Source organism: Chiloscyllium plagiosum, unplaced genomic scaffold (genome assembly GCF_037043375.1).
Source record: "Chiloscyllium plagiosum isolate Xiang-an unplaced genomic scaffold, Cpla_swu_hap1 HiC_scaffold_12, whole genome shotgun sequence".
NCBI lineage: Eukaryota > Metazoa > Chordata > Chondrichthyes > Orectolobiformes > Hemiscylliidae > Chiloscyllium > Chiloscyllium plagiosum.
In genome coordinates, this window is record NW_028270150.1 from 46,235,228 (window position 1) to 46,252,920 (window position 17,693).

General features: G+C 40.3%; 1 protein-coding gene across 7 annotated transcripts in view; it reads right to left on the reverse strand.

The window, feature by feature from the left end:
- The window catches only part of spag17 (sperm associated antigen 17), a 228,948-nt gene that overhangs the window by 78,293 nt on the left and 132,962 nt on the right, over positions 1-17,693 (reverse strand). For all 7 annotated transcript variants that reach the window (XM_087992764.1, XM_087992765.1, XM_087992766.1 and 4 more), the window contains exons 37-38: positions 10,801-10,931; positions 4,941-5,074 (exon numbers count right to left, since the gene is read on the reverse strand). In XM_087992764.1, the coding sequence (XP_087848890.1) occupies positions 4,941-5,074; positions 10,801-10,931 (265 nt within the window). The remainder of the gene's footprint in view (positions 1-4,940; positions 5,075-10,800; positions 10,932-17,693) is intronic.

Here is a 17,693-nt window from a genome sequence, read left to right on the forward strand (position 1 = left end):
GCTGCCTGGACTGGAGGGCTTATCTTATGAAGAGAGGTTGACTGAGCTTGGACTTTTTTCATTGGAGAAAAGGAGGAGGAGAGGGGACCTAATTGAGGTATACAAGATAATGAGAGGCATAGATAGAGTTGATAGCCAGAGACTATTTCCCAGGGCAGAAATGATAATCACGAGAGGTCATAGTTTTAAGCTGGTTGGAGGAAAGTATAGAGGGGATGTCAGAGGCGGGTTCTTTACACAGAGAGTTGTGAGAGCATGGAATGCGTTGCCAACAGCAGTTGTGGAAGCAAGGTCATTGGGGACATTTAAGAGACTACTGGACATGCATATGGTCACAGAAATTTGAGGGTGCATACATGAGGATCAATGGTCGGCACAACATCGTGGGCTGAAGGGCCTGTTCTGTGCTGTACAGTTCTATGTTCTAAAAGAGTAACTAGGGAGAGAATAGGGCCCCTCAAAGATCAGCAAGGCAACGTTTGTGTGGAGCTGCAGGAGACAGAGGAGATATTAAACGAGTATTTTGCATCACTGTTTACTGTGGAAAAGGACATGGAAGATATAGAATGTAGGGAAATAGATGGTGACATCTTGAAAAATGTCCATATTACAGAGGAGGAAGTGCTGGATGTCTTGAAACGCATAAAAGTGGAAAAAATCCCCAGGATCTGATCAAGTATACTCTATAACTCTGTGGGAAGCTAGGAAAGTGATTGCTGAATCCCTTGCTGAGATATTTGTATCATTGATAGTCACAGGTGAGGTGCCAGAAGACTGGAGGTTGGCTAATGTGGTGCCACTATTTAAGGAAGGTGGTTAGGAAAAGCCAGGAAACTATAGATCAGTGGGCAAGTTGTTGGAGGGAATCCTGAGGGACAGGATTTATATATATTTGGAAAGGCAAGGACTGATGTGGGATAGTTAACATGGCTTTGTGCGTGGGAAATCATGTCTCACGAACTTGATTGAGTTTTTTGAAGAAGTAACAAAGAGGATTGATGAGGGCAGGGTGGTGGCCATGATCTATATGGACTTCAGTAAGGCATTTGTCAAGGTTCCCCATGGGAGACTGGTTGGCAAGGTTAGATCTCATGGAATACAGGGGGACCTAGCCATTTAGATTAGATTAGATTAGATTACATTACATTACATTACAATGTGGAAACAGGCCCTTCGGCCCAACAAGTCCACACCGACCCGCCGAAGCGCAACCCACCCATACCCCTACATTTACCCCTTACCTAACACTACGGGCAATTTAGCATGGCCAATTCACATAACCTGCACATCTTTGGACTGTGGGAGGAAACCGGAGCACCCAGAGGAAACCCACGCAGACACGGGGTGAACGTGCAAACTCCACAAGATACAGAACTGGTTCAAAGTTGAAGGCAGAGTGTGGTGGTGGGGGGTTGTTTTTCAGACTGGAAGCCTTTCACCTGAGGAGTGCCACAAGGATTGGTTCTGGGTCCACTACTTTTCATCATTTACATAATGATTTGGATATGAACATAGGAAGTACAGTTAGTAAGTTTGCAGATGACACCAAAATTGGAGGTGTTGTAGATAGCAAAGAAGGTTACCTCAGAATACAACGGGGTCTTAATCAGATGGGCCAATGGGTTGAAGAATGGCAGATGGAGTTTAATTTAGATAAATGCGAGGTGCTGCATTTTGGGAAAGCAAATCTTAGCAGGACTTATACACTTAAAGGTGATCAAAGTTTGTGAGAAGATTTGTAGCTCGGGTGCTCGTTGTTGTGGTTCTGTTCGCCGAGCTGGGAATTTGTGTTGCAGACGTTTCGTCCCCTGTCTAGGTGACATCCTCAGTGCTTGGGAGCCTCCTGTGAAGCGCTTCTGTGATCTTTCCTCCTGGGACAGCACTACTATTATAGGACAAGCCAAACAGAGAACAGCCAGGGAATTCCTAGAGGCATGGCACTCATCCACAGATTCAATTAATAAGCACATCGATCTGGACCCAATATACCGACCACTGCAACTGACAGCTGGAACTGACAAGCTGAAGCGGCAGATTCAAACCACTACAAATGCCGGAGGAAAGATCACAGGAGCGCTTCACAGGAGGCTCCCAACCACTGAGGACCTTATAGAGATTTATAAAATCACGAGGGGCATGGATAGGATAAATAGACAAAGCTTTTTCACTGGGGTGGGGAAGTGCAAAACTAGAGGGCATAGGTTTAGGGTGAGAGGGGAAAGATATAAAAGAGACCCAAGGGGCAAGCTTTTCACGTAGAGGGTGGTATGTGTACAGAATGAGTTTCCAGAGGAATTGTTGGAGGCTAGTACAATTGCAACATTTAAAAGGCATCTGGATGAGTCTATGAATAGGAAGGGTTTGGAGGGATATGGACTGGGTGCTGGCAAGTGGGACTAGATTAAGTTGGGATATCTGGTCAGCATGGATGAGTGGGACCGAAGGGTCTGTTTCCGTGGTGCACATCTCTATGACTCCCTCAATGAGCCCCCTAATTCATTTGCTCTTGGACTAGTGATTGCTAATCCATGGCTATCAGGTGAGACCTCTAAGCCACTCAGTTTTAATAGCGTAATTACTGCTTCTCATTAATCTTTCAGCTTACTCACTGAGGAAGTCAGCAAGGGGTGTGTAAATGAGGCTTGACTGTTAAAATTGGCTGGACCTCCCTGCTACCATGGCCAGTTTGGTCAGATGCATGCATATAGTTTTACTGAACAGGAGTTACTAGGTATTGTTCCTAATGGTAACTTCACAGATGCTGCTAGCCAAAGAACATCTTACCAAGAAGCCAGTGCTCATGTGTAAATCAGGGCAATGACTTATATGACTACAAAAACGTTTTATGACTACAAAAGTGTGACAGTGAAGTCAGAAGGAGTGGAATGATTTTCCTTTTTTCTATTCCCTTTTTGGTTGTAGCAGAGGCTTTGAATTTTAAAAGGATGCTAAGTGCCAGTTCAGTATGCACTTCTCTGTTTGAAGTTTCAAAGAAACAGATTAGACAGCTATTTTTGAGTTAAACACACATCTGTGTTGTTAAAACCTACTTAAGTAAAAATATTAAAGATGTACAAATGGGCCCTACTTCCCACTGCTGCATGCAAATTCACTCACTCACTCACCAAGCATGCAAAAAGAAATATAGCTTGAAAGAATACTGTATGTTAAACTTGTCCAAGTTATATGCAGGCAAAAATTCAATAAAGATACACTACTGCAGTTGGTTCTTACTGAGCTAGTTGCTTTTAAATTGTGGCTTTGTTGGTATATTCCCTTTTCTCATAAAATCATGTTGTCGCAAATTTAATGGTTTTTCGTAGAGTCTCTGGCTGGTGTAGGAATGTGACTATCTTTCTCAGCAAAACTGGGTTCAGTATTTAGATAGAATGTTAGAGAGACAATGTTGAATTTATAAGCTTGCATGTTCTTTGCCTCGATCCCAATGCCAGCTTGACATTATCTCTTCATGTTGATTATATATTCCAAAGAATATAGAAGACTAGCCCATGCCTCGCACAGCGTCTCCTCAGCTTTGTTTTGTGGCTGTGGTTAATGATTTTGTTTTAATATTCCAGCCATTAACTTCCACATGTTCTATTCTTGATTGATGAGATGGGGAGAAGCTGTTCATATTTCTAGAAATTCCTGTCGGGGTCTTTGTAGGCTTTATGTCCCCGTCAAATAGAAATGTGACTTCATAAGGCAAATTAGAAGCTAGTTCAAGTTAGTGTCTTTTGCTTAATACGAGTGTTTGTTCCTTAAAAAAAAAGTTCAATATATACTGATGAAATAACAAATTTGGTATTTCTCCTGCCACCACAGTGGAACATTAAGTCAGTTGCAGCTCATGTCATGCATTTGTGCCAGAACCAAAAGCTGATGTTGTCTTCATCCATGTGCACACACATGTTGCTACTGATTTCCAAGAAGCACCTCATCATCCTCTGATCCTGATCCCTTAATACCTTGTTCTCTTACTCCTGGGCATGGTGAACAGTGAGAAAGCATAGTGGTGCTCAGGCGGGAGCAGAGAGGGGTTAGGAGTGGAGCAGACAAGTTTTAAGAGTGGGGCAGTGAGAAAATCACAATCTCAGGATTTGGATTGATCTAAAACATTTGTTTTACTGGTCCTATACTTTGATGCAGCTGCAGCATCGATGGGAGGCACTGTAACATCATGGGCTGTGAAAACATCGTCTGCTGTGTCTGCTGGAATTTCTCCAGAAATTTCTGTTTTAGTTTCACATCTCCAGCATCTGCAGTTCTTTGTTTTACCTTACAAATTAATATTGTGTAGCACATAATGAGATAGTTTGAATTTTTCTGCACCAATATATTGATATGTACACGTTTGCAGCAAGAGTCTCTTGATGATAATGAATTATGAGATCTCCTGTCTTTGTTAAGTACATTGTGGTTCTGGCTAAGTTCTGCTAACTGATTCCTGATGAAGGGCTTTTGCCCGAAATGTTGATTCTCCTGCTCCTCGGATGCTGCCTGACCTGCTGTGCTTTTCCAGCACCACACTCTTGACTCTAACTTAGCAAAGAACTGGAATTAAACAAATTGCACTAGCACAACTAAAGATCGATCTAAAAGGAACTAACGCAATGCACCTATCCTAAAAAAAACATCTGGAAGATCAGAATTTACTTAACTTTTACAATTGTCAATATATTGACTATTCACAATAGTTCCATATATAGAGAATTCAACAAGGTTAATTCAAACATATATAAACAAAATAATCACAGCAGCATGAATTTTGTGCTATTCACAGGACTTTGCAAAAACAAACCAAATAATGCAAAATTTGGTTCATGAAAATTCTTAAAAACTGAAGTAGTAACAACTCGACAATCTGGAATACTGAACAAAAATGACAAATGACAATCCAGTCCTTCCCCTGTAACTAATATATTCCTTTAAAGACTTACCTCTACTTGAGGAAATGTGTCCCATTGTCTTGATCGAAGATTGTGGGGGATAATATTGGCTACGTCCTTTTTAATTAACCAGCGTGATCCAATGTCTTCAGTGGATGGCTGGAGAAAAGTGATACCAAATACACCTGTTTGGAGTAGAGATTGAAACAGCTCAAAAGAAATATATTAAAATATTTGCATTAAAATAATGTGTTTTTAAAAGCTTTTAATGTGAAAGCTACATATTATATTCAAGTTCTGCTTCATGCCACATTATAAATAATTGCTTTTATTTTTAACATTCTATGTTCCCAGCATTTCCAATTTATAGTCAGAAAGTATGATGGTTTCAATTATCTATTCCAAGTGTAATGCTTCTATATTTACTGACAATACAAAGGTAGGTGGGGAAGAAAGCTGCGGAGATGAAAATAGGTTTCAAAGAAAAACAGACAGGTGAAGTGATTTGACAGGAACATACCAGATGGAATATAATGTGGAGAAGTGTGAAATTGTTCACCTTTATCTTAAGAATAATAAAGTAGAATGTTTTGAAATGGCCTGAGTCCTTAAAAGATTTGGATTCTGAGAAATCCTGGTGTCCTTATATAGGAATTACAATAAGCAAATGGCAAGTTAGCCTTCGTTGAAATGAATTGGAGTACGTAAGTGAAGAGATCTTACTCGACTTATCTAAGGCATGGTGATAACACACCCAGTTTACAGTTCATGGTTTTACTTAAGGAAGGATATTGTGTGAAAATGGTGTTGAGTTAGATGATCAGTCATGATGTACAATATTGGAGAAAACTGGAAGAGCTGCATGGCCTAATCCTGTTCCAATCTTCCTACATTGTTTTCCTACAATGCAAAAAGATTCACTGGACAGCTTGCCTTGAGGCCAGAAGCTGATTAGTCCAGGTCAATGTTCTTTAAAGCCCAGAAGAGTGAAAGGAGATCTCATTGAAACAGATAATACTTTTAAAGGATTGATAGAGTAAATGTTGCAAGAAAGTGTTTCCTGAGCTGTAAAATCTAGAACTGGAGTTTGCAATCACAGAATAAAGAGTTGATCATTTAGGAACGAGGTGAGGAGACAATTGTTCACTCAGAATTTTCTGCTTTAGAAAACTTTTAATGTTCAGAAACTGTGTATCGTGATCTATAATCTATCAAAGCTGGGCATCCTTGAGGTGCTGTGAGTTATCATCAGCAGTAGAATTTTATTTAACATAAACTATAATGTTACGCCTGGCATAACCCTCACAAATCTTATATGAGAGGAACAAATCTGATTCAATGAGGTGTATAGAGATTAGGGCCTAAACCAGGCATACTTGGAAATGAAATACCAACCTATTGAAGGTACAATAGAGAACCACATGCCTGTTTAAACATCAGATTTTTTAGACAATTAAATAATCCCACAAATAAATGAGATCAAATCTCTCCAGTCCTGTGTAAAGATAATCTTGCAGAGCCATGGGCTGGGGGAGATTGAGGAACATAAATAGGAGCAACGGAACTAGCAATTGTCAGGTGTGATGAGTTTCATATTATATTATTATTTAGAAACTTGGGCTTGAAAGTGAACAGAGCCATAAATTACATTAAACTTGGTATGGTTTTCTATATTGTATGGGTTAAGAAAGGAAGGGCTTAGTTTCATTTCTGAGTTTTGAGTGTAGTACTAGACTTCAGCAGTTTCCTCATTTCCCCTCCCCCCACCTTACCTCAGTTTCAAACTGACAGCTCAGCACCATCCTCATGACCTGTCCTACATGCAAATCTTCCTTCTCACCTATCTGCTTCACCCTCCTCTCTGACCTTTCACCTTCATCCCCACCTCCATCTACCTATTGCACTCTTAGCTACCTTCTCCCAGCCCCACCCCCTCCCATTTATCTCTCCATCCCGGAGGCTCCCCGCCTGATTCCTGATGAAGGTCTTTTGCCCGAAACATCAATTTTCCTGCTCCCCAGATGCTGCCTGACCTGCTGATCTAATCTTGATTCTGATCTCCAGCATCTGCAGTCCTCGCTTTCGTCTAATTTTGTCTGGAAATTAGTTTGCATGCATTGAAATTAGGCTTTAACAATGTGGTGAGGTGAATGGTTCAGAGCTTCAGAACACAGAGTGGAATTAGATTAGATTACTTTACAGTGTGGAAACAGGCCCTTCGGCCCAACAAGTCCACACCGACCCGCCGAAGCGTAACCCACCCATACCCCTACATTTACCCCTTACCTAACACTACAGGCAATTTAGCATGGCCAATTCACCTGACCTGCACATCTTTGGACTGTGGGAGGAAACCGGAGCACCCGGAGGAAACCCACGTAGACACGGGGAGAACGTGCAAACATCCACACAGTCAGTCGCCTGAGGCGGGAATTGAACCCGGGTCTCTGGCGCTGCGAGGCAGCAGTGCTAACCACTGTGCCACCGTGCCGCCCATCAAATCTCAAAGGGATTGTGGAAAGACTTGGCAGAATTGGATGAAGAGTCCTGCGAGGCCCATCCCGGTGTCAAGATTGTCTTGTTCCATCTTTTACAAGTAGTATTGTAAGATTCTCGTTCAGCAGTAGTGAGATGCTGATTGATGGGGATTAATGCTTGTTGAGGTTAAAACTCATTGTTTAATATTTAGCCTCTCATCCACCAGAATCACCAAGCTAGTTACTATGAAAATGTGACAAGGAAACCAGAATGGATACCTGTTGGAATCAGCTCAATATTTGCTCTGAACAATGGTGAATTGGTCGTGCTAAATTATGCATAGCATTCAGGGATGTGTAGATTAGGTGCATTAGTCAGAGGTAAGTGTAGAGTAATAGGATAGGGGAATGGGTCTGGGTGGGTTACACTTCGGAGAGTCAGTGTGGACTTGTTGGACAAATTGGCCTGTTTCCACACAGTAGGGATTCTATGCTCTATATCTATATTGCCTATAAGCAAACTACAACCCAGCTTACAATCCATAGGTGTCAGATGCATGCACTCTTCATCCATGGACATTGACACCTGGCATTTGCCAACACATCACAACCATTATAGCACCTCTCCAATACACTGGCTGACTACTCACAAAGCACAGAATTGAAAGGCAGAGCTAATTAACAATTACCATCGAAAGTCTGTGACGACACTGCGCACACAGGTACAGGCCATCCAGTTCACCGATTGATCCAAGCTGCAATGCAGGGTTGTTTGCTCATTCTCTTAGTACTCATACAATTAGCACCTACCTGCATGCTCACAGCATCCAAACCTTCATTACCATGCCTGTTCGGCACCAGAGCTAAAGTCAAAAGCTTACATTGCTGCAATTTTGAGGTGCTGTTTTATGTAGACAGGCATCTCGTCATTCTTGTCATTAGGGATCTGTCTGGTGGAAAGAAATTTTGGCGAAAACCACACCCTAACATAAATTGAATGGCTACAGCACATGCCAAATGTTTGCACAGAAAATACACTGCATGTTCATTCAGTTAATTGGTCTTATTGAAAACCGTTGAGGGCTAGTCATCAATTCAGTCAAAGTGGGGAGAAGGAGGCTGCACTCATCATCAGTCATGTGCACAAACAGACCAGAGGCTTCAACATAATCAGTTGTCAGCTTAGGATACTGTCCGATTACAGTCAGAATGGGCAACAGTCAGATAAAGGGCTCCTGCCTGAAACAGTGGTTTTCCTGCTCCTCGGATGCTGCCTGACCTGCTGTGCTTTTCCAACACCACTTTAATTTTGACAACAGTCAGTCCTGTAAGGCCAGCACCAGCCATCATGAGATTCATGTATCCTCAGTGAGAGAGTTACAAACACAAAAGTCAGGGATTTGATCAGTCATATCTAGGGGCTGCTCACTGAAGTCAGTAAGAAATCTGGGGCAAATATAATCCTGGTTCTGCTTGCATTAATTGCGAAGGAGCATTCAAGGGTAGGCCTGTAGAGATAGTTGATGAATCAGCACCAGTAGAGCAGTGAGTATAAATTTGCAGCTGAGAATTCAGGGCATACCTACCAGGGAGTGGAGTCAGCACAGACCCTTAATTTAACTCAATCAGGTGCTCACATCTGAACTGGAGAAAGAAATGAATTCCATGGTCCTGCTACCCTGGAGTTCTGAAGTATAGCCCTCATTTACTTAAAAACAAAAACAAGAAACTATCAGCACTAGAAGCTACATCTTAACTTTAGTCTCCTTCTCTTATTCTCTGACTTGTAATTATCCCTGGCGCTTCTTAGTCAATCCCTAAATAATAAAATACGTGACTAAATTATAGCAATTTAAGATTAGTTCCTTACTAGCCAATCAACTCACCACTTTCCTGTGATGTCACTCTATTTTTTTTCCCCAAATCTATAAAATTCCAACAGAATTAGACAAGGTAAGAGCAGAACCAGAAGTTACAGTCAAAGCTACAAGGTAGGCCATTTAGAACTGAGATGAGGAGAAAAGTATTCACCTTCTTCACCCCTTCTTAAGAGTAGTAAGCCTGTGGAATTTTCTTCCACAAAAAGCATTGAATGTTTTCAAGAAGGAGATAAATATATTTCTTTGAGCTAAAGGGCTCAAAAGATATGAGGAGAAAGTGGGATCAAAGTACTGAATTGGATGATCAGCCATAATCATATGAATGATGGAGAAAGTTTGAATGGCCAAACGGCCTACTCTTGCTCCTATATTCCATGTTTCTGTGTTTCTATGATCAGTACAAGGTGAGATGGGTGAGTCAAGGTAGGGGTTAGGGATAAAACAGACACATTTACAGTGGTGGAGAGAAAGATGATGATGAGGGAAACTCAAAGCCAACAGTGCCTGTTATAGGAGATGGGAATGGGGTTTGGTGGCAGTGAAACATAATGCAGAGGGTATAGCACATCAGTGTTATACTTTATTTACAACGTAATCACTTAAATAATAATGCAACTTTGCCTTAAATAAAGCTTACTGGCAGAGAGCCTTCTCACTTATACCTTCAACTGACTACTTAGACATGTAGTAGATCACGGTTATGAGGAGAAATTGACTCGAAATTGTATCAACTTTTGATATTTCGTGTAGCCATTAAATTGTACAAACATATTTACACTGAAATAAATAAATTTAAAAATCTATAATAATTGGACAGAATGATACAGTAAATTTTACAGTATTTGAGAGGTCATTCAAATGTGTTTCATTGACGTGAATTTGCTGTAATATGATTGCCAAATTGGGGACACTGTTTTGAAAGCACGAACTTTTAAAACGTGTATTAGCTGTAATGTTTCTAAAGTGCAATTTTTCTTTAATGCGGGGTTGTGTAAGAATGCAACCATTGCGTTATAGAAGAACTATAGTGCCAGTTCATAAGGTGCCAGTTAAAACAAAGTTTACTGTGTTATGTTATTCCTTTCTCCTTATTCTTTCATGGGAAATGCACATTGCAGTCAATGATACCTATTGCTAAATGTCTTAGAAATGACTAGCTTGCTCAGTCATTTCAAAGGGCAGTCAAACATCAACTATTTTGCTATGGGAGGTGTCATATGTAGGCCAGATCAGGTAAGAATAGCAGATTTCCTTACCTCAGGAGTTTAGTGGACCAGAGGTTTTTGTTTAACAACAATCAATGACTGTTACATGGCCACCATTACTATGGCTTGCTTTCAGTTTCTGATGCATTAACTGAATTTTAGATTCACTAATGCCATGGTGGGAATTAAATCCATCTACCCTGAGCATAAGCCTGAGCTTCTGGTGATACTACCGTGATGCCATTGTCTATCCTAAATCATGGTGATGCTATTATGCAATTGTGGACATCTTTCAGATACATTTCTACATTATTTCTGTGGTCACACCAACAATGTTCTGTCTTCTGACCTGGGAATTCTGGTAGCTGTTCCTTTAGAACGGCAGTAGTTGGACAAAAGTATGCATTATATAAGTATTCTTCTACATCACTAGATCGAAGCAGTTCAGTCCCTGAGCCATCAGTGTGCAGAATAAAAAACCTGCCAGTTAAAACAAAGCAATATTAAGTCATTCATAAACAATCTGAATACCTATAATTGCTACAAAATCAAATATATAGCAGTTCCTGGAAGAAAATCAGAAAATGTTGGACAAATGAGCAGATCTGGCAAAAACCGAAATGGAAGTTCATCTGCTATATAGCAGAAATATTAGAAGAGTTTTGCAACTTGCAAAATTAAAGTGGTGCATATTTTCATTCTAGGGTTAAAGTTACACAGCACAGAAATAGACCCTACAGTTCAACTCATCCATGCTGACCAGATATTCTATTTGGCCCATATCCCTCTAAACCCTTCCTTTTCATGTACCCATCCGGATGCATTTAAAATGTCATATTTCTACCATATTTACCTCATCCTCTGGCAGCTTGTTCCATACGTTAGACTCTCTGTGTTAAAAAGTTGCCCTTCAGGTCATTTTAAATCTTTTCCCTCTTACTTTAAACTTATGCTCTCTAGTTTTGGACTTACCTACTCTGGGAAAAAGTCACCTCTCAGGATTTTCAAAGCAGTGAGGGGGTTACTTTGAGGCAGCGTAGCACTTAGTCTTTGAGATAAGAAAATTTTGTTGACAACCCACTGATTGAATAAGTTTGGAACAAAGCTGTAAGTGCAAGGAGTGTCAGAGACATCTGAAGTCTGTGAGCTGAAAACCGCTTTCTTCCATCTCACTCCATGTAAGGAGAAAAAGACAGAAAATCAAGAAAGTTTAAAAGAGAGAATTCTAACAGGGAATGACCTAGGTCTATCCGATACATTTTAACATGAAAAATGACCATCATTTTACAGACAACAGCACGTCATTATTGCTGAAATCAAAATAACTTGTGAGGGACAATTTAACACAATTTAAGATCTGGAATTTTGATCTTCAGAATTATATCTGCCTACTTTTTATCCACCTATAAGATGTGTGTAAGACTGACTTACTTTTGTCTGTCTTAATCGTGAATTTGAATGTGAGTGTACGCGTGTGTCTGTGTATGTGTATTTTGGGATTTTAAAGGGTCACAGTTTAAATAACATTGTAGTAGATTAGAAATCCTTTCTCTTCTCTGCCAAAGTCAAGTGTGCTCCATTAAATAGTTATTTTCTGTAAATGATTAAATATGTTGTGAACTGCTTTTGGCCTGAAAAGCAGTCTGTCAGGTAAATTGGTCATCCCTAATTGTAATGGCTTGTGGATCCGAGGGGCATGATTAAGTTGTGACAAATGTTTGGGTTAGGATCCTGGCTCTTTTGAATGAGGATAAAGTTAGGTTTGATGTGCAGTTAAGATGAGTAGTAAAGGATAAAGGGACAAATGGCAGATTTCCCACCCTAAAATAAGTTGGCATAAGAAATAGATAAAAGATCCTGCTGTTGGAAGAGGTATCTCTGATAGATTTACAAGGGTCAGACTGAATTGGCAAATAAATTAGAGGTAGAATTGCCTGTCTGCCTGCTAAAGCCAAGAACATAGAGGTGATTGAAATAATAGCAAATCATCCAGGAATTGTGGAAATATGGAGAATTAGGCACTACAGCATGGTGAGATACTTAGGCTCACAAGGATTCAATTACAGTTAAAGCAGTTTGAATATGAAAAAAGAACTGAAGAAGCAGGAAATAAACTAAAGAAAGTGGATTTTTTTTAAAAATTGAACCAGAGAGAGGAGAAATTTAAAGAACTGGTTCTTACATTTTATTATTAAGTCCGAGTTGTCATCAAATTTTTTGGAAGATCTTTCTCTGTGAGACCAAGAGCCTTTACTTAGTATACATTACCAAACTTGCCTCATTAACTTCTTACTATGTGCCATTCTCAGAGCAACTCACCATTCGACAGATATCCAGTGTCCCCTCACTCTTTCAATCTTTAAAATGCCACTATGCATCTATATTTGCATGGCATTCTGAAGCTGCTCTGCTCTGTCTCCAAAAGATGTTGGAGAAAGGGAAGATGGTACCATGATTCTCCAACAGGGACCTGGAAGCCTTGGCCAAAAGGCTGGAGTCCTCTTCCTGTAGGATCAGAGCAAGCCATGCCATTGGCAGACTGGTTCAAAGTTGCCACCTGGAACAGTGCAATCTCCATGGTGCTGAGGAATGGCTAACAGCTCCTTAAGAAGGTCAATGACTTTCTCTGCTGCCACATTCTTCTCTCTGCTACCTCACACTCTGACTCTGCTACTGCATCCTCCTCCCATTAAGACTAATCCTCAGCCATATTCACTGTTACCATTCATATCTTCCCTCATTTGCTGTCACTGTCCCAATTTCCAACACCACTAACACTGCTGTTCACTACCTTGGAAGACCTCACCATCTTTCCACCAGCCAAATCAGCATTGATGGCTGTGCCACCCACTTTCAAATCACTCACTTACTTCCTTTCTCTCATTACAGGAGAAGGCAGTCCACAGCAGAGAGGAGAGAGCTTATACTGGTGGACTGGTGCTTATACTAGACACTTATGAGGGGAGAACCCTGAGTTCACTGGAAAGGTCAAGGACTCCTCTTACTGACATGCCAAAACATCGATGTTCCATGAAATGAATCAGAACCACTCTTCATTCAACTGTAACTCTCAGACTAACCTCACTGTTATTCATGGCATACCATTTTGAGCCACTAGCTGTGATGCCTTGTCTCTTTTTCTTTTTGAAGGCTCTGCCACCAAGTCCACCACCTCTGTGGAGAAATGGCCATCTCCCTCAGAAGGCAACTCCTTGACTTCTGAGGATATGAGTTCTGAGGCCTCAATGGAAGCATTGGTAAGGCTAGAACATGGTGCAGGTGAGTGATTGAGGTAACGTGCTGTCATGCTACAAGATGTACACCCACTTGACTGAGGAATGCTAATCAGAAAGGCAAGCTGTCTGGTTGTATTATTGTACTGACAAGGATGGCAAAGCAAGGTAAGGCATAGATTCCATATTGCTATTGGACTCTAGGGTTGCTCTCTCATCCAATAGGAGATTGCTGGTGGTCACCATACCTCAGGTGAGGGAAGAGGTTGAGAAGGAGAGTCCTTCATGGTAACCTCAGCTAGTTTGGGAATTGAATCAATGCTGTTAGCATCACTGTGCATCACAAACCAGCCATCCAGCCAATTGCTCTAACCCAACCTGCCTAAGTGAGTGTGCACTAAGAGACCAAACGAGCAATGCCAATGCAATCTAGTCTAATCCTTTACTTGGTTCCCGGTCCCTGCAAACAAAGTCTCCCTGATATAAATGTTCAGTGCAAGCTGGCAGCATATCTTACAGTGTATTGGGTAGGTGCCACAGTGGTCGTGAAGGGTTACACATGCTGACAACTGTGCTTCCTAGAGCCCTGCCAGTGTATTGGATAGGTGACATGGTGGTTGTGAGAGGCTGCATATGTTAAGTGCCAAAATTGGTGGATATGGGGTATCTGCAGCTAGTGTCCATGAATCATGGCCTAAGTTGCTGTTTGGTCGTACACAACGTAGAGGTACTTCAGTGCAATCAGTGAACTGTATTCATCAGGCTTCCATCCTGATTTTATTCAATGTCTAGCTTGTATGGCACATTTGATAATATAGGAACCTGAATATTAATGAAGTAATTTGGTCCATCAACAAGGTATTTAACAAGGAAAATCCCCTTTTTAATTTGTAGCTCACTGCAGCCGAACAAGAAACTCACTACATTACTTGTCAGAAACATAAAAGATGAAGAAAGAATGCTCCGACTGCCAAAATTGGACTTGCTGGACCTCTCGTCTCATTCTGCCACAATCTCGCTACAGCCCATGCCACCCAAATTCCTATCAGCTTCCATCCAAAAAGGATCACTATTTAAATGCTGTAATTAGAGATTCAGCAAAGATTTGGGATAAGAAAGGGGAAAAAAGAGGAGAGGGAAAGGGAACACCAGCTTAAAATTATAAGTTAAAAAAAATCTATGTCAGATATTGAAGAATGCTATGATACGGAAAATCCTTGTCATATTCTAAATCCAGTAAGCAGTTTGTTTAAGCTCTACCAAAATTTAAGCAAGAGGATGCAGAGGTACCCTTTCTGTCATTTGAGACAATAGCAAAACAAATGAAGTGGCCAACAAGAAACTGGACATTGCCCTTGCAGAATATATTGATAGGTAGAGCACTGAAATTTATGCATCACTGTCACAGGAGGTTTCTAAGGATCATGGTGCTGTAAAAATAAAGCCATTCTGTGTTCATATGAGTTAGTTTCTGGAACATACATGCAAAGTTCTGAAGTTTGTGGAAGCAGGATGGGCAAACCCAGATTTAATTTAGAAGGGTAAAGCAAAGTAATTAAGACAGTTGGATAGGAGCATTAGGAGTAATTATCATATATGATGCTCTTAGAGAAATTAGTCTCTTGAAGAATTTAAAAAACTCACTACCTTTTGTAATAAGAACTCATGTTTAAGGGTTTCAACTGCTATAAACACAAGAAATGTTACAAGCCAATGCATAAAACAGGCATCCACATACACCTGAGAAGGATAGAGGATGGGAGAGTGAAAGGAAGTGGCCAGGGTAAAGAAAGGACAATTGGAAATGTCACAAGATCCACTCAGAACAGCATGGAATGTACTGAGAGTGATGACAAAAATTGAAAGCCTAAGTGTTTTCACTGTAATAAAATGGGAAATCATTGTCTGAAATACTGCAAGTTGCATGGGACTTAAAGTAAGAGTGAGTCAGAAAAAATGAAATCTACAGAACATGTGAAGGATCAAATTGCAGCTTTAAATGTCATTTTACAATGAAGTAATCACTGCTGTGAGTGCAGGATAGCTGAATAGGGTAGACAAAAGATATGAAGGATTTTTGATTAATCTACTGAAGATCTTTGAGGTAGTATGTGCTGTGGATAAAGAGGAATCATTGGATGTACTGTACTCAGATTTCCAAAAGGAATTTGATAAGGGGCCAATCAAAGCTTATGGTGGAAAACAAAAGTTCATAGTATGGAGCAGAACATTTTTGAATGGATTGAAGATTAGCTGGCCAACAGGTAGCAGACATTAGGTGTGAATGGGTCTTCTTCAGGTTGACAAAATGTAATAAGTGGTGTACCATAAAGATCAGTGCTGGGACCTTAACTGTTCAAATTTATGAAAATGATAAGGGATAGAAGGTGTGGTTACCCTATTTGCTGGCAACATATAGATAGATAGGAAAGTAAGTTGTAAAGAGGACTCAAGGAGGTTACAGCAAAATATTGATAGTGGGCAAAGATGTGGCATAAAGAGTATAATGGGGGAAAGTGCAATGTTGCCCATTTTGGCAAGAAGAATAAAAAGGAAGCATATTTTCCAAATGTTGAGAGATTATACAGCCCAGAGATGCAGAGGGATCTAGTGTCCTTGTGCATGAATTGCAAAAGGTTTGTAGGCTAGTGCAGCAAGTAATTAGGAAAGCTCATTAATTGATACAATTTATCATAAAGGGAATTTAATATAAAAATAGGGAGAATATGCTTTGTCTATACAGGGCACTGGTAAGACTGCATCTATAGTATCATGCATAGTATTGATCACATAATTTAAGGAAGGACATAAATGCACTGGAGGTAGTTTGGAGAAGGTTTACTGGACTAATACCTGAAAATGGTGGAGGTAGGGGAGGGGTTTGAGAAAAGGTTAGACAGACAAAGCTTCATTGGAGATTAGGAGAGTTACAAGTGACTTGACTAGAACACAAGATCCTAAGACGTGTTGACAGAGTGGATTGGAGAACATAGTTCTTCTTGTGGGAGAACTTGGAACCGGGGCCACTGTTCAAAAATTAAAGGTTGCTTATTTAAACAGATGATACTTCTTCTTCTAAGAGTTGAAAGTCTTTGGAGCTCTCTTCCTGAAAAGGTGGAAACGGTGTTCTTGAATACTTTTAAGGTAGACAGAGGTAACCTTTCTAAACAAAATCTCTCAGGTTAGGTGAGAATATGGGTTTGAGGTTACAATCAGACCAGCCATTATTTTATTGAATGGCAGAAAAGGCTTGAGAGGCTGAATGGTCTTCTCGTACTCCTGATTCATATGCTCATATATAACAGAGCCATGATCAATGTTCACACTGGCATAGCTTCATGGCATTGCTGGGCAAATTTAAAACACCTCGGCAGGGAAATAATAATCAGAATGTAACTTTAAAAAGGGAAAACAAGGTGAACAGAGATTGGAAGAGATAGACAGCACTAGTTTAAGAAATACCAAGGTATTTGGTAGTTTCAAAGTAAGAAAAATGCAATAAGGGATAAGTTACATATGCGGTGCATGTTTGCAAATGCATGATACAGGCAAATAAGACTGAACTGCAGGTACAGTTAACCACAAAGTAATATGAGATCATAACAATAGTAGAGATTTGCCTCAAGAAAGGATTGAACTGGGTGCTAGGTATTCCTGCATTCAATGTGTTCAGGAAAGGTAGGATAGAAAAGAAAGAAGGAGGCAGCAGTAACGAATAAGAATATGAAAATGCTGAAGAGAGAGGCCATCCCAGATAGAATAAAGACAGAAATAATTTGGTTAGGGTTAAGAAGCAACAGAGTTACACTATTAAGTGTATAAAAAGATATAAAGGAACAAATTTGAAAGGAATCATAGAGAGATTAAAAACTATAGAGAAGTGAGAATGGAGACTTTATCCTGATAGAGTCTTGGATATTAAATTGTGGGAAGACCTGACAGCAGAATGATTAATAAATTGAAAATTTTCTTGATCTGTTTGATTCCAGCTCTGCTGCATCTGGTTCTG